Source organism: Diplotaxodon limnothrissa, linkage group LG5 (assembly GCF_057381915.1).
Source record: "Diplotaxodon limnothrissa isolate DT_005_m linkage group LG5, D_limnothrissa_male_GT1.1, whole genome shotgun sequence".
Classification (NCBI taxonomy): domain Eukaryota; kingdom Metazoa; phylum Chordata; class Actinopteri; order Cichliformes; family Cichlidae; genus Diplotaxodon; species Diplotaxodon limnothrissa.
Genome location: NC_140600.1, coordinates 10,993,760 through 11,018,795, shown reverse-complemented (window position 1 = coordinate 11,018,795; position 25,036 = coordinate 10,993,760). Strand labels below are relative to the sequence as shown.

The 25,036-nt window shown below is 40.3% G+C and overlaps 2 protein-coding genes and 1 pseudogene across 2 annotated transcripts; 2 read left to right on the top strand and 1 right to left on the bottom strand.

Annotated features, from left to right (window-relative positions):
* Positions 1 to 316: 316 nt before the first annotated feature.
* Positions 317 to 8,531, top strand: cxxc1b (CXXC finger protein 1b). Its single transcript, XM_085353807.1, has 14 exons — positions 317 to 423; positions 2,657 to 2,772; positions 5,027 to 5,127; positions 5,244 to 5,380; positions 5,564 to 5,719; positions 5,881 to 6,027; positions 6,256 to 6,363; positions 6,456 to 6,634; positions 6,749 to 6,956; positions 7,049 to 7,159; positions 7,241 to 7,290; positions 7,379 to 7,475; positions 7,592 to 7,744; positions 8,089 to 8,531. Exons 1-14 carry the CDS (start codon positions 421 to 423, stop codon positions 8,233 to 8,235), a joined length of 1,713 nt encoding a protein of 570 aa, XP_085209933.1. The 5' UTR covers positions 317 to 420; the 3' UTR covers positions 8,236 to 8,531.
* Positions 8,532 to 10,039: 1,508 nt separating this feature from the next.
* On the bottom strand, positions 10,040 to 12,932 carry LOC146631617 (uncharacterized; annotated as a pseudogene).
* On the top strand, positions 12,785 to 24,694 carry mbd1b (methyl-CpG binding domain protein 1b). The gene is made up of 17 exons (XM_085353806.1): positions 12,785 to 12,847; positions 13,337 to 13,913; positions 15,405 to 15,545; positions 15,698 to 15,833; positions 15,933 to 16,219; positions 16,320 to 16,402; positions 16,554 to 16,597; positions 16,772 to 16,912; positions 17,008 to 17,088; positions 17,174 to 17,194; positions 17,287 to 17,379; positions 20,051 to 20,212; positions 20,311 to 20,490; positions 20,627 to 20,707; positions 20,798 to 20,881; positions 22,622 to 22,714; positions 22,794 to 24,694. The coding sequence occupies exons 2-17, from the start codon at positions 13,489 to 13,491 to the stop codon at positions 23,259 to 23,261; spliced, it is 2,520 nt and encodes an 839-aa protein (XP_085209932.1). The 5' UTR covers positions 12,785 to 12,847; positions 13,337 to 13,488; the 3' UTR covers positions 23,262 to 24,694.
* Positions 24,695 to 25,036: the final 342 nt, after the last annotated feature.

The window sequence follows — 25,036 nt, the reverse complement described above, 5'->3', positions numbered from 1 at the left end:
CCCTATTTATAGGTTTTAAGGGTCAACGGATCAAAGGAAAGAATGGTGGTAAGATTCTACGTGTGTGACGTCATAATTCTGTAAGGCAATGAGGTTGTCACGTGATATTTTTGGAGGAGGGCATTTTTCAACTTGGACAAATTATCAATAAAGTTTCAATCTCTGTTATTTTCCCCAAAAAACGTGTTGTCGCAATAATGTTTTCTACTGTAATTGGTGCCAACAGATGGCGCAGTTTAAAGTTGGCTGTTACTCTGCCCAGTCTGCTACATAGAAGAAGAATGTAGACCAATAGTACTTTGACGATGTCCGCTGATCGTTTCCGTGTAAATCTTAGCATTGCTTTAGCCGTCAAGCTAAAGGTTTAGCTTCATACTGCCATATTTTCAGAGTAACAAAATATTTAAACGGTCTCAGATCATGGTGAGTATTTGAAAAACTGTTTATTTAATGTGAAGCCTGTGATGTGGAAAGGTTAGCAAGCGTAATTTTGCCTATTGTGTTATACACGGGTGCTTACATCCGAGTAGTGTTGATCTTTTCTAAGGTCCATGGGTTTATCCAACGAGCAGCTAAGTCACCGTTATATCTGTAATTTTGTGTGCAACGTCTTAATGCAAAAAAAAAAAAATCAAATCCCAAATCAACGCAACGAAGCAAAGACTAAACAAAAAAAAAAAACCCACAATGCGTTTTTAAGCTCTCTCTGCGTTCACTGCCTCTGCAAGTGTCAAACTTCCTCGCTTTAGCTGATGCTAACCAACATTAGCGCTTACGGTTCGTATATAAACACAACTGTCAGCCCTTCACTTTTGGTGCCGACAACATTTTGAGCATTTTCTACAGTTTGTGAAATGGTCGCCATTGGCATTACATGCCAGTAGTGTTCGCTAATTGACTTTAGTAAGTAAGTAAGTAAAATTTTATTTATATAGCACATTTCTAGATAGAGATCACAAAGTGCTTTACAAGATATAACAGATTAAAAAGACAAAATACAAACAAAGTTAGCAAAAGGCAGTTTTAAAAAGATGTGTTTTTAGCTGTTTTTTAAAAGTAATCAATGAATCAGCGGATCGTAAGTCCTGAGGAAGGGAATTCCACAGTCTGGCGGCCACAGTAGCAAAAGCTCTATCACCCCTAGTTTTCAGTCTCGTATACTGAATGACAAGTAGGCCCTGACTACTCGACCTCAGAGACCTACTAGGGGCATAGGGCTGTAAAAGTTCAATGATATATGGTGGTGCTTGTTGTTGAAGAGCCTTGAAAGTTAAAACCAAAATCTTAAACTGGACTCTAAATTCAACAGGAAGCCAATGTAACTGCATGAGCAACGGTGTTATATGTGAAAATTTAGAAGCTTTCTTCAAAAGTCTTGCTGCAGCATTCTGAACGATCTGCAGACGCTCCAAAGAACCTTTATTTAAACAAGTAAACAGGGAATTGCAATAGTCCAGTCGTGAAGAGATAAAAGCATGAATAACAATCTCCAGTTCGGTATAGGATATAATAGAGCTCAATTTAGAAATATTTCTTAAATGATAAAAGCAAGACCGAACAAGAGATTTAACATGACTATCTAACGTAAGAGCAGGATCAAGGATAATCCCTAAGTTCCTGACAGATGGTTTTACAAACGTTGAAAGAGGACCAAGAGCATTTATTATACTGGGTATGTGTCTATCTGGGGCACATAAGAGGACTTCGGTTTTACTTTCATTTAGTTGGAGGAAGTTTTCAGCCATCCAGCCTTTAATGGTTTCCAAGCACACATTTAAAAGCCGCAGCTTAGAAGCCTCTTCCGGGGATTATATTTATTACAACGTTACTGCGTGGAAGTGATCATAGTGTATGCTTATGAACGTGAGTGGTAGGTGTTATTAGTGCGACTTTACCCTTAATTAGTTTTCCCACCGGAAGTAGAGTTGTTTATGCGACGTGATGGCTAGAGCAGTCCCAAACAATTGATCGCGTTTATTAACAGACCAATTCTCTCCAAACTTTTAGGGTAAGCTAGACTCTAGATATGGTTGCAATAATACGAACAAGAGCGCAACAGCATATTGACAATGGCGAGAACTTTAATATTTACATTGTGTTAGTGCACCCATCGCTCCGCATCCTTAACGCTACATTGATGTCGAGAGTCTCTGACACAGCTGTGCTCTGCAGCACAGACACCCTGCTTATCTGTGATTCGGCCAGACTGGTGTTGAACTCCAAAGACATGCGCGGGGTTAGGTTAGTTGCTGTTGGTGTGAGTGGTTGTCTGAGTCTCTCTAATAACCCTCCAACAGACTGGCGACCTGTCCAGGGTGTACTTTTGCCCTATGACAGCTGAAATACAACCTGAATAAAATAAGTAGGAGAAAATGAATGATGTTTATGAAGTGTAGTTAATGTAGTCAGACAATAAGTTACCGAGCAACAGGCCACAAGTCTTGGTGCAGAATCATACTAAGATTTAAAAAATAAAATGTTGGCACTGGTGTTTGAAACAGTATACTGTCAGTAAGACTGGAGCAACTGCACACATCTGGAAACTAATAACTAGAGTAGTTAAGTAACATTTTGTTACTGCATCCATTTAGCCAGGTATAATTAGCATGTCTACATACATGTCATTTCTAATGTGGTCCTATGTGGTATGTTGTAGGACAGTGAAGTGTCTGACACTGACCATGTACCAGTGCCTGAGAACACTGGTATGGAGGGGGAGAACGCACCTCTTTACTGTATTTGTCGGAAACCAGACATCAACTGCTTCATGATGTAAGTATATATCAGTTTTATATTTGCAGTATGCGCAGTAGGGGTGGGCGCTAGCTTCAGCAATGTTATCAGAGTTTTTTTTTTTTTTTAAATGAAGATCTTCTATTTCGAGAAAACTACCAATAAGGATATATGCACAGATATAGAAAACAATACTGTAACATTTTATTGATGCTTGCAGTTTGGAGGAAGCAGTATTTGCAAGTGTAACTAAATTCCAGGCATTTTCCATCCTTCTTTTCCTATCAGCTTTTTTCTAGTTGTCAGTGTGAACCAAGGTGTCAGCAGCAGCATTATAGTGCAAAAGTAGTGACCCAGCATAGATCAAATGTAAGCACAAAAGTAGCCAAGGCAGTGTAACTCATCAGCAGTCTGCACAGTATTGTCATATATTAAAAATGAAGAATATTTTTTACTTGTTGTAGTGTTTCATCATGGGTCCAGTTTTTACTAGAGATTGCACGATACCACTTTTTAATGACCGATACCAATATAATAAATTTGGATATCTGCCGATACCGAAATGAATCTGATATAGTGTGTTTTATAATCAATAAAACTCATACTCAAGTTTTAAAAAAGAAAACTAAAGCTATTCTGTTATACCTGTATGCAAAAAATCCACTGCACCCATATTTCATAGTTCAGCAATACTGATCATTCTAATAAACTTAAACCTACACCATCCTCCCTATTCTGGTATTTTAAAGAGTACTTAGGTTGTTTAATATTTCCCCTAACTAATAGGGTTGCCAACTCGCAGCAAAAAACATAGGGAACCACCCTCCCACCCTCCATCTCATAATGCTTAATCAATGTAATCGACTTTAATTTAATGCATGTGTAAAACAAATGCACAGACGTCAATTATATTTCCACAATAATTAAATAGATTTGACATCTTTCTTCAACAGAATTGCAGACTGCACAGATGGTACTTTCCCAAAGAAAAAAGGACAAGCCTACTAACTATTAGAATAATAGTTTCTAGATACAATAATGTATTTCTATACATTTTACATCAGATGAAAACTTTGGTTGTTCCCCCGTGGGGAAATTCCTCTCTGCATTTAACACATTCACTCAGTGAAGCAACGGGCTGCTATTGAGCAGTGTGTAGGGACGGTACCATAGCCGTTGAGGGGAATTGAACCCCTGACCTTCCGATCACAGGGCCAACACTTTACCTACTGAGCTATCCCTGCCCCAAAGACCCATGTTTCCGCCCGGTTACGGACCGGGGACCTTTCGACTGTGAGGTGAACATGACAACCACTACACTACGGAAACCCTGAAGTGATGTCAGGGCTGGGATGTTTGCAGGAGTTTGCAACAGAAAAGCCGATCAGCCTATCATTGATCAGTTTTATGATTTCAAGTAACAACAGGAGAGGGAGGAGGAGAGAAGAAGAGGCGGTCGCTCCATATATCGGTTGTGAAGCTTAGCGTGGGAATTCTTTACAAACTTTCAGAAATTAACTTACACACTTGCTTTACTTCTCTGGGATAACTTTCTCGGAGATGAAATGCCGCTTTGGGTGCTCATAGCGGCTCCAAATGCTCAACCAGACCACCGACAGGTCTCGCACACCACAGCCGCTCCTCCGACCTTAGCACTCCTCCGACGTGCTATGGTCAAGAGGTGGGTCACGCCATGTCGCAAGTTTTGTTAGATGCTTTTGTGATATTTAATGGATCGGGTTACATTTTTTATTTCTCTCCGATATCCAATCCAATGATTTAGGTCAGTATCGGACCGATACGTAATATCGGATCGATCCATCTCTAGTTTTTACCCAGATGCTTAAAGCCTTTCTTTTCCCTCATGTAACACCAACGGTAATTTCCAACCACTGTTTCCTGTTCCTGACAGACGGTACAAAACTAGTGAGTGTGCGAGTGAGGCCTGGGGGGAGTCAATTCTTTACATCTGGGCCACACACCACCAGCTGCTAGTATCTCCTCCTCCATAGCCTTGTTGTACGTGATGTGGGTTCTTTTCGCTCTTATGCGGTGAAAACATGTTTGTTGTTCCCACTTTTATTGGAAAAAGTTTTCTTATGTTTTTTGTGTGTGTGTTGCTATCTTGAACATTGTCTTTTTAGATCTAAATTTGTCTTGGTCTCATACATGATATGACATTTTTATGTCACCTCAAAATTTATACCCGTATTGTCATGTTTAATATGGCACAGAAGAAGTATTTCATACATTAAATGCTTGTTCATTAAATGCATTTGTTTCTCGGCGACAGTGGCTGTGACAACTGTAATGAGTGGTTCCATGGCCACTGCATTAACATCACTGAGAAAATAGCGAAGGCAATCCAGGAATGGTACTGCATGAGATGCAGAGGTGATGATAATTTATTTATTTATTTTTTGCTTTTTTAAATAAAATAAAATTCACTCTGGTTCTTTATTTGCCTGGAAATGAACAAGATCCCTCTTCCTTGTATTTGTGATCACCAGAAGAAAACCCCTTGTTGGAAGTAAAATACAGATCAAAGAAAAATCGTGACAAGGAACCCGACTCTGACAGAGGTGAAAGACAGTACAGCACTCCAAGTACTCCAGACTATAGAAGTGAAAGGCGGCGTGGATCCAAAGTAAGTTGTATTATTGTGGTCATTATAAGCAGAGGTGGATTCGCTACATGCATGGCTGGGGTTGGCTGATCTTCCTCATAGTCTTATGTAATTTAGTAAAGTCTGTACATTTTTTGCTTTGGATTTCATTTTTTGTTTTCCAGGATGTCCTGGCTCTTATTGCCTCTTGTTAATTTCCCCCAGGTAAAGCGTTCAGTGAGGATGTGCGGGGAATGTGAGCCTTGCAGGAGGACTGAAGACTGTGCTCAGTGTGATTTCTGCAAGGACATGAAGAAGTTTGGAGGCCCCAACAAAATCAGACAGAAGTGCAGGTTCAGGCAATGTGAAGTGCGAGCCAGGGTAAGTCCCTTTAGCTCCATAATGTGTTAACAGTGCCTCATAGAGTGTAATAGTATAGTAGTTACACATTAACGTGCAAGGGACATCAAAACTAGGGTGTAAATCAAAAGGTTGTTTTTTGTTTGTTTGTTTTTCTAAATTCCTATAAATCTTGTGTTCAGAAAATGCTGCGTGTGAAGGATGAGGAATTCTCTCTGAGAGAAAGGAGGGACAATTCCCACCACAGACGGAGGCGGTACTCTGAGGACTACGACAGCGAGGCAGAACTCTACCAGCAGTACAAGACGGCAGGACTGGACGACAGCATGGTAGGAGAACGATTCACATTACGCTGTTGCATGTTCAATTCAGTTCAACTCCATTGTATTTATATAGTGCCAAATCACAACAATAGTTGCCTGAAGGCGCTTCATACTGTAAGGTAAATATTAAAGAGAAAACTCCAACAGTTAGCCCCATATGAGCGAGCACTTGGCGACAGTGAGAAGAAAAAACTCACTTTTACATGCACTCACTCAATCACTCCTCTTATGCAGGCGTGGGCCAGTGAGGACGAAGACGAGGTGCCCTTCAGTCCTGTCATGCGTAAGAAAGCTATAAAGGTGAAGCATGTCAAGAGACGAGAAAAGAAGTTTGAGAAGAAAGTAAGGCTGGTTTTCTCATAGAAAATGATGATATTTTAAGAGCTGCCGCGTGTTAAAATGGTAACATCTGTTTTTGGAAAAAAAACATTCAGAAGGAGTCACGTCGCCACAAGCAGAAGCAGAAGCACAAAGACCGAAGCAGGCACAGTGAGAGGGGGGATTTGCGAGATAGCGGAGGTCAGCGTCAGTGCCTGGGACCGAACTGTGTGGCGGGAGCAAGACCCAACTCCAAATACTGCTCTGAGGACTGCGGCATGAAGTTGGCCGCCAAGTAAGACTTTCTTTTTGCTTTTGTTTTGTCTCAACTTACTGGAAAAGCGTTTGGAATTTTCTTTGACATCTTTACTTCACTTTTTTAAAGTTTTAAAATCTTTGTTCTTGTCAGCCGGATCTATGAGATCCTCCCTCAGCGTATCCAGCAGTGGCAGCAGAGCCCCTGCATTGCCGAGGAACACGGTAAGAAGCAGCTGGAGCGGATACGCCGGGAACAGCAGAACGCCCGGCTCCGCCTCACCGAGATGGAGCGACGCTTCCACGAACTGGAGGGCATCATCGCCAAAGCGAAGCAGCAGGCGGTTCAGCAGGACGAGGAGGTGAGCGCACGTCTCAGGCATTGATTGTTTATTTGAACCTGGAGATGAAGAACAGAAGGAACACCTAGATTTGGTTTGGTTCCTGTTTGCAGGTAAATGAAGGCGACAGCGAGGACACAGATCTGCAGATCTTCTGCGTGTCTTGCAGTCACCCGATCAATCCAAAAGTGGCACTCAGACATATGGAGAGATGCTATGCAAAGGTGATCATTTCTTTCATTTCTCTTGATACTGCTGCAAGCTCATTCTTTTCCTAAACACTTATTTTTCTGATTATTTAACAGTATGAGAGCCAGACTTCCTTCGGGTCAATGTACCCTACAAGGATAGAAGGGTTAGTGAAGTTCATTGCTGCCTTTAGGTTTTTTGAATGTTTCTGTAGTTGGATGATTTACTAAGATGATGTTTTTTTTTTCTTGCAGCGCAACCAGGCTCTTCTGTGACGTGTACAATCCACAAAGCAAGACATATTGCAAGAGGCTTCAGGTTTTGTGTCCAGAGCATTCTAGAGATCCAAAGGTCAGAAAAACAGCTTTCTTGGTGTAAAAGCAAAGAAGTGGCAGCGGGAAGCCACTAAGCATAAAGTGCAGTCAATGTGGAGACTTTAATCTGTCTTTCTTTTGATCGGTCCACAGGTGCCTGTGGATGAGGTGTGTGGGTGCCCTCTAGTGAAGAATGTGTTTGAGCCGACAGGAGAATATTGCAGAGTCTCCAAAAGAAAGTGCAACAAACATTACAACTGGGAAAAGCTCAGGAGAGCCGAGGTGGACTTGGAGCGCGTCAGGGTGGTGAGTCCAACTTCACGATTGATGCGGTAGTTTGGAAAGCTTGCACAGTTCAAACAAAGTCAAAGAAAGTCATGTGTCAGATCAGGTGAGATGTTGGGCAGCTTTCTGGGGAATGCAGGTAGTGGACCAAAAACGGTCTGGTTACAGCAGATTTGTATCGGCTGAGTAGTAGAAATGGGTGGGGGGTCGCCTTTACATTCACCTGTGCAAATTAAAGGATTTAAAGTAGGCAGAGCAGCTCAATCCCGGGATGAGACGGAAATCTCTTTGTGACTTTGTCATTTTAAATAACTAACACTGGCTCTTCCACACTGGTCTGTTTCTTTTCCTTCCCCCCCACACAGTGGTACAAGCTGGATGAGCTCTTTGAACAGGAACGTAATGTCAGGACTGCTATGACCAACAGAGCTGGTCTCCTCGCTCTGATGTTGCACCAAACTATTCAGCACGACCCGTTGACGACCGATCTCCGTAGCAACAAGGATAGGTAGTCAGCTCTGCTACTGTTGGATCTGTGGATCACTGTATGTTTGGGATGCACCGATTGTGAAATTTATGACTTCTTGTGTTTTTTTTTACATTTGATTCCATAATGTGTTTCAGGGAAACAAAGAAATCTTCACGCTTTCTTTTTCTTTAAATTTTAAACAAAAACATCATCCACCGCAATCAGTAAATGTGTCATTTGCCAGGCAGAACAGCTGGAATTAACATGTTGGTGCACCCGTACTTTACATAACACGAGTTTTGAGAAGTAAGGGGTATAAACATTAACAACCAATTTTATGGAGGCTGATTTTCTAACTAGATAATTATTTTAAAAATGTGTGTATGATAATATATATTTTCCTGATAGTAGTAGATGAAGTACTGCTGATTGAAAACTGCTCTTTTTTTTTTCTTTTCTTTTTATGTTTACCCTGAATAAACACCTGAAACCTGTTGTGTATGAGGTGTGTGTGTAAGAGTTATGTGTTACTTGTTCCTTCATTTCCATACTTTATGAATGTGACTATCAAGGTTTATAAGAATGATATAATTATATTAATGTAGCTTCACTGAGAATGTTTATGTAGTGTGAAGTAACACATACATACATAAATAAATGGATATAATGAGAGGAAAATAAAAGCTGCAGAAAGACTGCATTGGGAACTGAAACTCAGGGTACTGCAATGCAGATCGTGTCCTTTAAGAAGAGTACTCACACTAACGACTCACCTCAGTTTTTTACGTGTGCCAACTTTTTCACACTGGACAAAAACAAGCACCATTTTTGTAATTGTACACATTTTATGTTGTGTATTTCTTTTAAGGAAATACCCAATTTTTTTGTGGTTGTGTGCATAGCACAATTCCTTTTACAAAGTTTTTGCATTTAGGTTTTCCTTCTGAAATCCTACTTCAGGCCAGAAGATGTTGAAATCCAATCCAACTTTATTTCAATTCAATTCAATCTTTATTGGCAGACTTCATGTCCATAAAAACAAAAAACAAGACAAAAAACACACACACACAACCCCCCCCCCCCCCCCAACACAAGGTATAAACCATTAAATATATATATGTATATAAATAAGTATCTAAAACATCAAACACTTTAACCAGTGCTTTCTGAGACTGGGTGAGTAACGGGAACCACTCAGTGTCGGATCTGTAAGTGCTAAAATTATACTGTTACTCGAACCATCCAGTCGTTCTCTAAAATTGAACATTAGCTTTCTTAAAAGTGCTTTAAAAGTCCAAACACCCACAGCTACAAACATCTGGCTGGCACTACCACTTCTAGGTATCCTGCAAAGGATTCTCATCGCATCATTATATGCAACATGCAGCTTCTGCATGCTACATTGTTTGTAGGATGACCACAAGGGGGCAGTATATAGCGGTGTGCAATACGCTTTAAACAAAGCCACTTTAACTGGAAGTGAACAAAAGCTGAATTTGCGTGCAATAGTATTTGCCTGCACATAGAGCTTACATCGTTGTCTGTATATGTCATCATCATCATTCATTTGTTCAGTAATAAAGTGACCGAGGTATTTCACCTTTTTATGAACTTCAAGAGTTTTTTGTGCCAGTTTAAACAAAGGGAAATTTAGCTGTTTATCCTGCTTGGTTCTACATATCAAAACAGCACTTTTAGCAGCATTGTACTCAATGTCATATTGCACACCATATTCAGTACAGATATTAAGAAGATCCTGTAACCCAGCACTGCTTGGACTAAAAACAACCAGGTCATCTGCATACATAAGATGATTTATCAATGTTTTACCTAATATACACCCAGTGTTACAGGCTCTCAGCTGTATGGACAAATCATCAACATACAAATTAAATAAAATTGGAGACAAAATCCCACCCTGTGTAACACCATTGCTGACACCAAAGGGGGCAGAAATACTGCTTCCCCATTTAACCTGCATGTTCTGATGAGCGTACCAGTAAGAGAGAATCCTCACGATGTACTGAGGAACTCCCCGTCTCTTCATTTTATCAAAAAGTTTTCTGTGGTTCACTCGATCAAAAGCCTTAGAGGCATCAATGAAACACATGAGGACAGATGAATTTTTAGCCCTATACAAACTGACTATTTCCTTGAGTGCATATATGCACATGTCAGTGCCGTGCTTTGGTTTGAAGCCAAACTGATTATCCAGAGAAGAGATGAACACACTAACTCTATCAAACAAGATTCTTTCTAACACCTTAGATAAAATACTGGCTAGTGCAATTGGCCTGTAATTATCCAAGCAGCTCACTTTTGCAGCTTTGTCCTTCATAACTGGTACCAGTAAAATACACAGCATTGAGTCTGGTAATATGCCATGAATCATAAACCCAGTGAAACAGAGTGCTAAAAGAGGAGCTAGCCTTAAACTAGCATGTTTTAAATGTTCTGCAGTGATGTGATCCAAACCAGAGGATTTATTATCAGACAACCTATGAATGGCTTCAAATACTTCATGTGTCCTTACACTTATTGTGTCATTACTCATGTCAAAATTGTCCTCATATGGATCACTTTTTATACAGTTAAACAACGCACTGTAATGCTGTCTCCATAATGCTGCAATGTTATCTGCCCCAGAAACACCTTCAACAGTTGATGGTAGAGATGGTTTACAGTTATTAAGAGCTTTCACCTCTTTCCAAAAATCTGCCATATTATTACACAGCATTTTCCTGGACAAAGAATCTGCTCTCAGCATTTGCTCATTTTTAGTTATAAAGCGAACAGCATACTTATATCTGGCATTCGCACATTTTTTCTGTTCAAATTCTGGGCCTTGTTTAGGTCTTCCAGCCATGGCCCAACATTTATAAGCTATGCGAGCTTCATCATGGTACATGGATACATGTTCTTTCCAGCCAGGTCTGATGTTAGGTTTCTTATGCTTATATTGTTTATCAAGCAGTGTACCACTTTTATACAGAGCAGTCACTATATCATCATACATGGAGCAGAGTAAATGTTTATGCACAGCATTCTTACAGTTGACATCTTTGCACAAAATAGCTTCTTTGGGCAAAGAAATGTTGTTCAGATGTATATCGGTATTACTATGATAAGCTAAGAAATCATCTTCACTACATGCTGACCAGTCTAATTTTACACTGGTAGCAATATTAGCAATATTATTTCCAGTTGTTGCTGGCATTTGTTCCACATTCACAGTAAAACCAAAAGGTATATGATCTGACACAGTTACCTCATACCTAATAGTCATGTTTGCTAAAGCTGCATGTCCATCAGCTGTACAGATACAGTGGTCCAGCCATGATGTACTATGCCAGGCTTCACTTATGTATAGCTATCTGCAGGCAGTAACACTTTGGTAGACAAGATAAGATTATTAACTTGACAAAAGTGAGTTAAGTGTTTAGCAAACTGAGAACTGCTGTCTGTGAGATCAGCATTAAAATCACCCAAAACATATATGCTGTAAGTATCGTTGTCTTGAATAAATGCATTAATAAAAGCCAGCCTACTGAGGTATTCTTGCTCAAAAGTGCTCTATAAATAGAGCACTTTTGAGCTCTATTTATAGAGCACTTTAAAAAATACGTGATTGACCAAACTACTTTATAAAAGAACAATGATAAAAGTTAAAAATGAATAAAGCAGACAATAAAATATCCCATAAATAAAGTTAAGGATAGAAAGAAATACAATATTGTCATACAATAATTAACTAATGATTTTTAAGATGTGCTCTTGTAAATTCCCTGAAAACACCGAGATTATGTAGTGCCTCAAAAAGACGTCACAATCTAATCTCATATTTAATATTTTAATGGTTTTTAAAATCTGATTTCAGATCGGTCTCTAACGCAGCACTGTTAAAGGGATGGCTACGAAGATGACACTTTCGGGATGAGAGGCTTCCCTCCCTTCCGTCTTTTGTTCAGTTGTCTATTTAATCCCGCCCCCTCCCACAAGCCCCGCCCGCTTGAACAAGTCATAGTTGAACTAAGGTACAGTTTAATTAATAACGGTGAACAAATGTTAAAAAGTGGTAGGTAGTATTACAGCATGATGCAGTCTACAGCAGAGCTAGGTTAAACTGCTTTGCGGTGATTTGGCACTTATATGGGGTACATTTTTCACTTAGGTGTTACAAATTGAATTAAAAAAAATGAAACCAGTGTTTCTTAAATACGAAGGTATTTTTAGGTGAGAATTTTTAAAGTTATATATAAAAAAGCAAATATAAGCATAAAAACTATGTTCACTTAGGAGAAGACGGAGCGGTGCCAGTTAGTTGCTTTTGTCTTGCTGTTGGCAGTGAACACATACACGCGCGTGAAATAACGATGTACTCATTAGCGCGTTTTGTCCCGCACCTTATTTATACACACACACACAAAGGGGAGACACCACAGAACACCTTCACCGCATCCAACGAACAGTTCCGTGCTACCCTCCACAAGCTAGGGGGAGTTGCATCTTGAGTGTTCCGATGTCTTTGGTTGTGTCCAATGCCACCGTTTCCGTAGTGCTAGGTGCAGGGTAGCTATCAACGTTAGCTCTAAGTGAATAAGGGGAGCTACGTGTTGAAATCACTATCCCAAACATCTGAGGAATATTACCTAAAGGTGTGTGTGGGTGCGTGTTTTTTAGAAAACCCAAGTGGCCACAAACCTTTGTAGTCCGGTAGCGATAAACAGCTTCTATAAACATCATTTATTTCAGTTTATCGGATTAGAAATCATCCATGGAGATATGCGATAGCTAACGGAGGCTAACGTTGCTCTCGCTTATAATGCTTTTACTTCATCTAATCTAGCGTTGATGTTACACTACTGTTTAGTGTCTCGCTAATCTCAGTGTCACCAAAATATCCGCGCTGCATGTCAAACAATGACACAACTTGAAACAGTAACAAAACTTAGCAGTTTATGCTAGCTAATGCTAACGTTTTGTTTGCTGGCTAACATTGCTATATTATAGTCCCAGCTAATGAACTGTGAATAGATTTATTTCGAAACTAACTTTACAATTTCTCAGCCATTTAGCTGTGTTAACCGTACATGCTGTATAGATCATTTTTATAATCAGCCTCGATTTTTCTTTTTTCACCACAGGCTTTGCCATGATAAATTGACCAGCTTTCAACCAGCAGCCGCACACATTTAACCTCAGAGGCCAGGACATCAAGGGGCACTGTGGACATAAACATCTTTAAATGGGATGCAAGACGAACTATAGAGGAAACTTAAATTAAACTTGTGAATCAATGGATGAGGAAACGCTTGAAAGCCCACTCCAGGGCACAGAGACTGTGGAAGAAGATGCAGGACAAAACGCAGAGAAGAACAGCTGTAAAGGAGACACTGTAGAAGAGGATATAGGACAAAGGTCAGAAAAGAAGAGCAGTGAAATAGATGAGACAAATGAAGCAGCCCCAGAATCCTCAGATGGTGTAAATGCAATAGGAAGCCCCAGCTCTGGTCCCATGAAAGAAAAGGCAACAGAGGAGAAAGAGGAGGCAAAATCTTCTGGTGGTGAGCCTCCTGTTGACTGGTTTGAGCCACTTGAAGATGATGATGATGATGCCGAAAGCAATGATAGAAATGATCCAGAGGAAGAGAGTCTGGCAGGAGAAAGTGAAAGGAGCGAGAGTGTGGGTGGCAGTGAGAGCACCTTCAAAAAGATATATCAGTAGGTTGAATAATGTTGTTCTTACTATCCTTTGTGGTCATGTGATGCTGTAGTAATATTTACTCATAAAGTTGCTTTTTCTCTAACATGCTATCGATCATATAAGCCCCTGCAACACAGAAAGGTCCAGGTGATCAGACTGTCACATTACTGCCTAACAGATGTACAGTACTGTGCAAAATTCTTGAGCCACGCTAAGTTTTTAATATTTTACAGAAAAAAAAGAAAGAAATTAGGTGCAGTGAATTTAATGAAATGTGCAAATATACATACAGTGTTTTAAAACAGAGTTTGTAAAAAGCTTTAAAGTTACAATTTGGTTTGACCGAAAGTGTCAGATTTGGATTCATCACTCCATAAGACTCGAGGTCTACTTCTTGTGTAAATTGGCGTCCACCGTTCCCTTCCTTAAGAATGGCGTCTTGACAGCCCACCTATGTGTGTTTGACGACACTTCAGCGTCACTCAGGTTCTGTTTCAGGTCTTTGCTGAAATTTTTCCTGTTCCTTAAGAACATGATTTTCAGATTCTCTTTATGATTTTTTTTTTTTTTTTAGGCTGAGACATATTTTGTCTTCTGCTTGTCCCGTTTCCTCAAACTACTAGTAACAAAGTACCAAAAGGTACAATTTGAAACAATTTTTTTGTAATTTCTCTGTTATGTTTAGGCAACACTAGTTCATCTCTTGAGTTAAAAGTAACCTTCAAAAAGCCTGAAGAAGTAACCCTCAGGACCACTTTATAAAGAAATCCCAAGACCGTCTGGTTTCATGAAAGCAAAGTATAAAGAAATTAGAGATGGCTTATGACTTTTGCACAGTACTGTGTATGTTACAAGCTCTTTTGGTGTTACTAGAGTGTGCATGGATTCCTGTGCCCTCAAATAGGATGCAAACTCTAATCGTTAAAATAACTACCAAAATATACCTGCCATGTTATAGAAAACTCTAACTTGCATTTTATTTTACTTGATTGATTACTTTCCTACTGTGAGGTTCAGAGGATCGACATATCTGTGTCACGGTGTAACCGATTGATGAAGCCAGCAATTTGGGAATAGGTTTAGGTCTTTTGCTGTAATCTGATAATGAGCAGCATTATCTTAAATATTTTTGGACTAAATTTAGATGCTATGCTGGTGAGCAAGCACAGGATCCCCTTTTTTACCATTGTTACTACAGGGCGGGCAGTGGGGATGCATGCGTGCAAAGATGCTGCACAAGCTTTATGACCATTTTAAGCATCAAGTGTATTTTCAAATATTCAGAGGAGCTACCAATGAAAACAGAGCTTTAAATGTCTTATTCATTTGAGCTCATTTCAAACTTCAATGCAACTTTGCCTGTATCTGGGAAAATAACTTTTATTTATTATATTATTATTATTATTATTCATCATGTTTCTCAGGGTGATGTATTTGCAGTCTCTTTTCCCTCAATGTGATCTAAACATTTCTAAAATGTTTGAGTGTGTGTCTTCTTTTAAATTCAGGCTTCATGCACCCCGCCGTAAACGATCGCACCCTGATGAGGGATGGGTTGAATGCCCTGCACTGGGGGAGGGCTGGAAGCGCAAAGAGGTCGTTCGGCGTTCAGGATCTAGTATTGGCCAAAAGGATGTATATTACTTAAGGTAAATACGGCCTTGTAGGAATAAAGAATCCACCTGTACAGTTGTTGACATATTAATGGTGCTACCTTTTACACTCCTCCTGAAGCGTGCACTTAATATCAAAGGAATATTTTGGGTTTTTTTGTGGTTGTAATTATTTTTCTCCTTTGCAGTCCTCGTGGTGATCGAGTGAGAAGCAGAGTAGAGCTGATTTCAGTGCTGGAAGGACAGGACTTGTCTAACTTTGAGTACAAGACGGGCAAATTCTACCATGGCGAAACACCGCTCCCAAGAATTCGAAGCAGAAAGGTGTCGCTTGGTGTTATTCTTTGTATTTTAAGCATGAAGACACTGAAGATTTGAACTGCATGACTTAGAGTCTGCTATCCTCACCCTCTCATCCTTTAGAGAAAGGTCCGCGAGCGATCGTCCTCAGAGTCCAGCTGGATGGAGAGGGGAGAGGGGGCAGACACTCCTGACTCCCACCACAGACTAACCCCAAGCCTCGGGTCTAAAAACGTCAACTCCAATCATTCAAATGCCCCCTTGAACAGTACAGTGGGATCGCCGAATCAAGGGTCTCACAGTGAGGATCCACCTGCAGAGGATAAAATTAAACTCCCTGGTCCATCGTCATCTCAGCCACGTCCGCTCCCTTCTATAAATGGAGAGATCGGGTCAGAGGACAGCATACTGTGAGTCTGTTACTACGTGCAACATAACACCATCATTACAAGTGTCAGCTTCTCGTGATAACTTGAGGTTGGGGGGGGGGGTCATCATGTGTGTCTGCAGGATCTGTGCCAGATGTGGCATTTCCTTCACAGGCACGTGGTATGACAAACAAAGAAAGAGGCCCTGCTGTCCCTCCTGTTGGGGTACGTTGGTGCATAAGTGTGTAGAATTATAAGTGAGAGGCAAAACTGCATCAGATCTATATCTGATATCAAAGGGAAACAGGTGGCTGAAGATGGGGTGAAATATGGATTCTCCTTGTAACATTACCTACAATTTTTTCCCCACTTCCAGCAGCGTCAAAGACAAAAGAACACCCAATGATTCGCTTCAGAAAGGTAATGTAACTAATGCTCAAAGGGTGCATGCTAGTATTGAAATGCTCTTAAATTAATTTCATTTCCCTTTAAAATTCTGATAAAACTGTTGCCGTGTGTCTTACAATCCACATTTCTCATGAATGTTATTAAAGAAGCAAACTGTCTTTCTCCTTGTGTCCATGCCACATGTAGTGGATTCCTTGTGGTCAGTGCGTGGGATGTCATAACACCGACAATTGTGGGCAGTGTGCCAATTGCAAACATGGGCTGCAGAGCCCAGAATCCCGGAGACGCATATGCCGAAAACGCAAATGTATATGTCCTATTCGCAAGGTAAACAGCTACACACTGATTTTTATTTATTTCTATACTTTTAAATTACTTTAGCATCAATATTGCTTTCTTATGCATTTGGTATGTTCTTCCAGGGCCCTGGAAGTGGAGGCTTCATGCAGCAGAGGCCTTACAGTGACGTTTCAGAGACATTTGACGACAGCATGAGTTTCCAGGTATAAAGTCTGTATAGTCTGAATAGTTAACACTTTGATTGGCTTTGTTTCCTGTATTTTCTAAAATGTTCATTTGATTTTACAGGGTGAAGTTACAGATTCACAGGTAACACTTTTCTGATCTTATCAAATGTGTTATTTATAGCATCGTGCTGAACAATCACTTTCCTTACTCATACTGATGTTGTCTTCACACAGCACCCCAGTCTCAAAAGCAGTGACACGGAGAACTTCTCAGTCAATGTGGATGTTGATGATGAGGATGAGTTGTCAACCGATGACGATGATGATGTGAGTGTTTTAGGTCTTTTTCTTTTTTAACGTTTGCATAAAGGCATATATCTTTACCACACACAGACACACGGTAGTGACACATTTCATTGAAGCTTTTTAAGATCCTGAAAGACTTAGGAATTAGTAGTACGATTTAAGAGTGTAGTAATGGACTGAAACGGAACATGGCAGCAATGCATCTACAACACGTGTCGAACTCCAGGCCTCGAGGGCCTGTATCCTGCAGGTTTTAGATGTGTCCTTGATCCAACACCGCTGATTTAAATGGCTAAATGACCTACTCAACATGTGTTGAAGTTCTCCAGAAGCCTGGTAATGAACTAATCATTTCATTCAGGTGTGTTGACCCACGGTGATATCTAAAACCTGCAGGACACTGGCCCTCGAGGCCTGGAGTTTGACACCCCTGATCTACAAGGATGCCAGCTGCCGTTAAACGCCGAAGAAGAAGAAGCTGTGTCCGGTATTGTAGCTGTGTCCAAATTCAGGGGCCGCATTTGTAGGCCGATTACTTTACAGCGACGCAACAAAGGCTGTCCAAACTCGAAGACTTCTCCAAATGTGGCCGACAAATGCGTCCTTAATTTCCCCAGATTTGAAGGATGGGTCGGGTGTATACTTTCATTTTTGGAGACGAGCTGGCTGGGAGGTCAAGGTTCAACTCCCGGCACATCGTTTTCAAACCGTCCGCGGTCTTTCGCTGCTCAGGTTAAACATGATATATAAGTCACTTAGATAACTTAAAAATGTTATTGTTTGGCTTTTTTCAGTGTTTTGTTTGCTCCTGATTAATCAGTTTGGCTGAGATCAAAGTTATAGTTTTTACACAGCTGAATAAACGTCAAACAGAAAACTGATTAAACACAAGTGTGAGATGGTTGAGAATTTACTCCAGTGTCCTGTTACATTTTAGATAGCAAGGAGTAGACGGCAGAGTTTATTAAACTCCACCAAGAAAATCTGCAAATTTCATTAAAAGTTTAATAAACTATCATCTTGTCTTTATTTTTGGTTAGCACATACCTTAAACACTTCAAGCTTTAAGCTAATGATAGTTATATAAGAGCAGATGCATGCTGGTGCAATAAGCTGTACGTTTTACGTCCAATGGATGCATGATTTGATTAGTCGACTAATCGCAAAAATAATCTGTGACTAGTCGACTATCAAAATAATCATTTATGGCAGCCCTAGTCTGCACAGTGGGAACAGTAACTCAGATGACCACTTGTGACAACCAAGGTATTCAGAAAAGGATCCCACAGCACATCAATCCTTGAAGCCGATGGCCTACAGCAACATAAGACCGCACTGCATGCCTCTCCTCTCAGAACATGAACATGGAACTGAGGCTCCCCAGTGAGTCAGGATTTCTGCTACAACATTCAGACAGTAGGGTCAGAATTTTCCTTAAACAACATGAAAGCATGGATCCATCCTGCCTTGTATCAACGGTTCAGGTTGGTGGTGGTGTTACAGTGTTATGGGGAATATTTTCGGCGCACACTCTAGGCCTCTTAGTACCAACTGAACACCATTTAAACATCATTGTAAGTGTTGTTGCTGACTGGATAATGTCACAAAGCTCATCTGAAACTGGTTTCTTGAGTTCACTTTACCCAAATGACATCCAGATAGGGCTCCTGTGAGATGTGGTGAGATGAGACATCTACATCAGGAAGGTGCAGTCAATAAATCTGCAGCAACTGTGTGACTAGATGATGTCAATGTGGACCAAAATCTCTGAGGAATGTTTCCAGCACCTTGAATTTTTGCAGCATTTCACAACAGCAACTTCAACTTCAAGTTGAGTTGAGTGAAAGTTCGTTAGTGTTACAGTTCTGTTCATGCTGGTTTTATATGAACTGCAACGTAACAACGTTTCATGTTAAAAAAGGGACACATCTTAACAATACATGCAACAACTCCCAGCTGATGTGAGGACTCCTCAGGCTGTGATGGGTGGGAGAGAGGTGAATACATTTTAGGAATATATACTCATTAGCCAAGTTTCCATCCACGTTTAGTACAACTTTTAGCAATATTTCCAGAATGTGTAAATAAATGAAAACATTCACAACTGCTATAAAAATATTAGGCTTTAGGTGGATTGTGATCAACAGTTGGGGGCACCAATTCTGCAGCCTGGTGTCATTAAACTACTGCAGAAGAAGAAGCACCAGCCGAACCTCAAAGAATGGAAAGCCAATATGGGAAAACACAATGACATTTTTTTGCTGTTTATTAATTATAGGAAAGTTACAGCCTCCACTTTGTTCCACATCAGTGGGATTGCTGTTTCATTCAGGCTGATTGCAAACAATAACTTTCCTCCCATATAGACAATCTCCCCCTGTACCCTTTAGACACCTCAGCACTAGTTGGTTAAAGACTGTTGGAGTCGACTGCACATTTTTTTTTTGTCTTTAACTTTCTCTTTATTCAACCAGTTAATTAACCAGAATGATTCAGTAAACATTGAATTTTACACATTTTTACATTTTGGAGATTTATGGTGGAAATAGAAGTTGTGTAATTCCTAAGACACCTTTTGCCCATAGTAGCCCGTACTTGTCGCGTATCTTTGATAAAAGTGTGTCTCTATTAGTGATTTCTTCACTGTTGTCTTGTTATTTTGACCCAATTGTGTGAATTTTCTTGTTTTCAGTGGCACAAAAAGCGGAAGCGACGTTCCTGTGGAGAATGCAAGGCCTGTCTCTGCAGGAAAGACTGTGGCACGTGTGATTTCTGTATAGACAAGCCCAAGTTTGGGGGCAGTAACAAGAAAAGGCAGAAGTGTCGCTTACGACAGTGTCAGAGGCAGGCAATGGTAAGACTCTGACAGATGCAATTTTGTAAAATAGTTTTTCAATGACACTGCTTCTTCCAGTATTTATTTAAGTAAATTCCTCTGCTTCTACCTGGCAGAGGCATTTGCTGCCCTTCCAGATGGGACAAGGTGACTACGGACCAGATGGCCCACTTCCGCCAGGCCGGCCTAGACCTCACTACACATACAGTCGCAAGTTAGGTTTAAAGAAAACCAAAGGGTCTCAAATGGGCTATGATTTAAGCGACAATGAAGATGATGACAGTAATTTACAACCAGTGAGTGCCCAACGCCTCTGGTCATTTATTTTGTTTCCTCTTTGCTCATAAAGATTATTTTTGAGGTCATTTGGCAGCTACGACTCGATCACCCCATTAATTGTGAACCTGACCTGGCTTTGCTCTGCCGTTGTAGATTAGTTGGAGCTCGTCACCTGTGAGGTCTAGCAAAAGCTTTTTTGACACGAATGTGAGAAACCACCAATCATCTATGCAGGTTTGAAATCAGATCTCAGTCCACACATATTTTGACAAATGCCCCTCATCTCAAACAGAAACACGATTTCAACGTAACGCTGTCTTTCAGCAGTTGAATAATTCCGAGTTTGGAGTGCAGAACGGACTGTCAGACAGCGTCCCTCAGATCAGCAACCACAGCAACCCCCACCAGGTAAGTTTAACTTAAACAAAAGCGTTGCTCTTTCTGATCCTCACCAAGAGGTTTGCTTCAAAGGTCTCACAGCTCTGTTGTAAACTGTTGCGCTTTTCTGGCTGATTGTGTAAAAAGCTATTGCTGACCAATGCCGAACGACGGCACGATCCTCACTCATCACGAGCCATCAGCCTCCTACTTACACTTTCGTATCATGAACACTTACTGGAACCCCGTTTTCTTAAATCTGTGGTCTTTTTCTTTTTAACCTTTGCTTGGTAATGAAGTCTGAACAAGTAAAGTGTATAATGTCAGGGTTGTTGCTTCTTGTTACAGTTCTCGTGGTCCTTTGCTGTTGTTTCAATATTTGACAGCATCATTTAAATGAAGCTTTTGAGCAGTTTGCCTTTATTGCAGTTTTACAGAATAGAAGCATGAAAGACAGAAGGGTTACAAAATGTAACAATGCCTTCAACCTGGATGGATAAACCAGAGATGTTGCAGTGATTCGGTTTGTGTCTAAAACATTTGGCATGAAGCCACCCACAAAAGTTAATGTGATCTGTTGTAATGTAATGGCTGCGTTTTGCTGCCAAGCTGTTTGTGCTCTCTACTTGTCACCACCCTCTCCTTGGCTGTCCTTCAGTTTGTCCTTGTGGTCACTTGTTTTGCCAGTCAGTTTATGGATGAACATATCTAATTTTCCACGATTTATTTCAAATATGATAACAGTCAAAGTTTGTTTGGCCCTCCTTATCTAAACTATGTGTAGGGAAGAGTTTAGATTTCCTTTTTTGACACTTCACCAATTGTTAAAAATGTGGCCCTTTTCATACATGTATCATTTTGTTCATGGTTTTCATTGAAGCTATTTGATGTTTTCCAGAGGTGGTGTTGGTGTATACACAGAGATAAAAGAATTTCTGCATTTGTCACAGCTGGTCTGATCTTCTTCTACGTCATAATTATAGACAAACACAATTTTGCTAAAGTAACGGCATAGTTGCGCACATCTTTATATACCACAGTGTTTAATAATTCAATACACAGGCTAACCCCCCCCCCCCCCCCCTTTAAACAATAGACTGTAAATAAAAGATGGCACCAAATAGTTTTTAGCAAATTGAATTCTTAAATTTAGCTTCACAAATTTGTTCTTTTTTTTTCCTTTTTTTTTTTTTATTTCTTCGAGCCACAAGTGAGCATATTTGGATAAAAAGTTAGGGTGCTGAATTGTAGTTAGCCCTCGCAAGATGTGTTGGCATGGTGTATGAACTGTATGGATGTATGCAACAGACACAGCTAGCTGCTAAGTAGTACAAAGTAACAGTTTAATAATGTCAAATTATGTAAAATTCACCCACATACAGTGGTGTGGTGTTGTTTTATTTATTTAATTATTTAACCAGACTTTAAGATTCTGTGGGATCTGACTTGTTTTATGAGCCAGCCTCAAATAGCAACTTGAGGAACTACAATGTGTTTGTACAAGTTTATTTGTGGGATTCCCAGAGGCTGCTACCCGATACTTCACATAATCTCCATTAGTAGCACCAGAGGTTTCCTGTAGCTGCAGACTTCCACAAAGGATCCATTTCTGTCTTCAAACGGTTTCAGTGTATTAATAATAAACTGCGTTGTTGGACTCTGACACAATTTGATGTGCAGGTGTGGGCTGGGTGTAGTTTAATATTTATAATTTTGCATTAAGTTAAAGACTAAGGCCTCACTCTCATGAGACCAACTTTGTCAATACAGGAGCAGCAAAACAGATGGGATGCAGAGAGAGCACAAAGTGCCAGAGAAGCTACAAAGCAAGTTGTTGAAGAAGACGAAGATGAGTTGCCCATGGTAAGTGTCCTGCTGAGGCTGCCCGTACCCCCCAAAACAATCATATGTGTATGTATTGTTATTCGTTTATTGTCTGCAGATTACACAGATCTTCAGCTTGGCTGATAACTCGGTTGGGACTGGTACAGATGCAGAAAACCACCTCATGAAACTACTAGACTCTTTACGCTCCTCTGTACTGCCCATATTGTGGTATGCTATAATGGTGGAGGGCCCGCAGCTGCAGCTCATCCAGTGTTCTAAGCAGTCCAGCATGACTGACACCATGGTGCTGATCGACCCGGGCTTCTTCTATCAGGTCACGGTTCAAAAGCAACCGCTGCTCCCCACCCACCCGCTGTACGACTGCTACCCAGCACGTCTAACCTCAGTGACTGAGGTGGTCAACCTGCTTTTGGGTCTGGAGAAGTACTCTGTGTGCCAGGGGATGCCTCCTAAAGAACCATTACATTATAAAGACCCCATCATACTGGAACGGTCATCAACATGTGATTTCTTGGTGAAGAAGAATGTGGGCATTTGTAATAACTGCAGAGCACTTCACTGACTTCAACATCATCACAGACAGAAATGGGGAAAAATGTGAGCAGAGTGGAGACCACTGGTTTTCTGGTGACACTTTGTCCCATTTTATTGTAATTTTTGGTGATGATGTATATCAAAACTTTACAGACTTACCTCTGGACTGTAAATGGTTTATTTTAAGAATCACCAAAGGCATTTCAGGAGTTGTGACGTTATAATCCAGGCGTGTTTCTTCTCAGATGTTTTATTATGTAGGTGTAGGGCTTTTCTACTTGACTGTTATGTGTCTTGGCTTTGGCAGTGTGTTGGACAAGGCTGAAGTCAGCCCTCTGTGTGGTTAGTGTGCTGTTGGTTGATTCACACTCTTACTTGAGGAATATCCCTCGCCCTCCTTACCATTATTCCACATTTTAGTAGCCCTTTTAGACAACTGTACTCCTAGGAATTAGCCCACAGGTTTGATTCCCAGCATTAACACTGTTGTCATGCTACCGGGTTCATTCATACTACATACGACAAAGTTAATAGAAGATTTGTTTTGGTAAAAACAAGTGTGCACCTCAACTGCTTTCTTTTTTAATTTAATAATATATTCACTAGTGCCATCACTGTTGTCACTAGCACTCCATTAGCTCTTGCTTGATGTGCTCCATTTTTGCATTTGCTCCCAGTGACAATACTAAGGCCAGATAAATGTGAGTTAGAAAGGGTATCCGGTGGCAAATCAGATGTGTGGATCCATCTGATGTGGCGACCACTTGGGAAATAAGGGAGCTGCCAAAGGTACCCTTCTATTAGAAATAGTTATTTAAATTGAATTATGTGATTATTTCAAATTCATGACCATTCATACTGGATTATAATAATGACATGTTGATTCTGGGCTGAAATTACAAGCATTTTTTAAATGTCTTAATCTGATTGCAAAGTAGTCGATTATTTGATTGGCTCTTCCGCTGAAGGCAGAATGTGCTCCTAGCAGCAGCGGGTGTGGTGTGATGAGTTTCATACGACCTTTAAAAAATGCATTGACGTTGTCCCATGACAGGAAAAAAAAGTACAATTCCCTCCTGAGGTTTGTTCTCATAAATAAATAACTTTAATCTCATAACTTGTTGGGTAGGTCAGCTTTTTTCTGGTAAATCTAACCTACCCTCCTTTTTTGCTTTCACAGGGTGAGTTTTTGTGTTTATATTGCAACAGAAATATCTGAAAAGTGGGAAATATATCATCACAAACTGGCCTAGTATGGACATATTACGCTAAATTTGTATTCACCCTATTACTATGACAGTCTAAAGTCATTAGAGCAAAAGCAAAAGTTCAGACACGACCCACAAGCTATAAGTAGGAGCAAGCCGCTGTTTTAAAAAGACCCAAGACATCTGTGATAGTGATTATCCAGAGCATACAGTGACATTACTGGTCAAGTATTTAATTGAGTGTTCCCCAAATAAAGAGACGGTGTGGATGGTTATGCAAAGTATGCATAAGTAACACTTTAAAAAAAAAAAGTACTTTTGTGTACTTGTAATTTCTCTCGATTTCAGCCCAATGTCATGTCGAGTGAGAATATTTCACAATATATCCACTGAAAACTTTATTCACTGACCCCGTACTTAGACTTGACACTAAAAACACCTTTAAGATCTCAAAACACAAAAAACAGATTAAGATGAATGTAGTTAAACATTCCTCACAAATCTTAAACTAAAACCCAGCAACGGGATTTCAGTTGTTGTGACTGGCAGCATGTTAGCTGAGAGCAGAGAACACTTTCCTTAAAGGTTTAGTTTT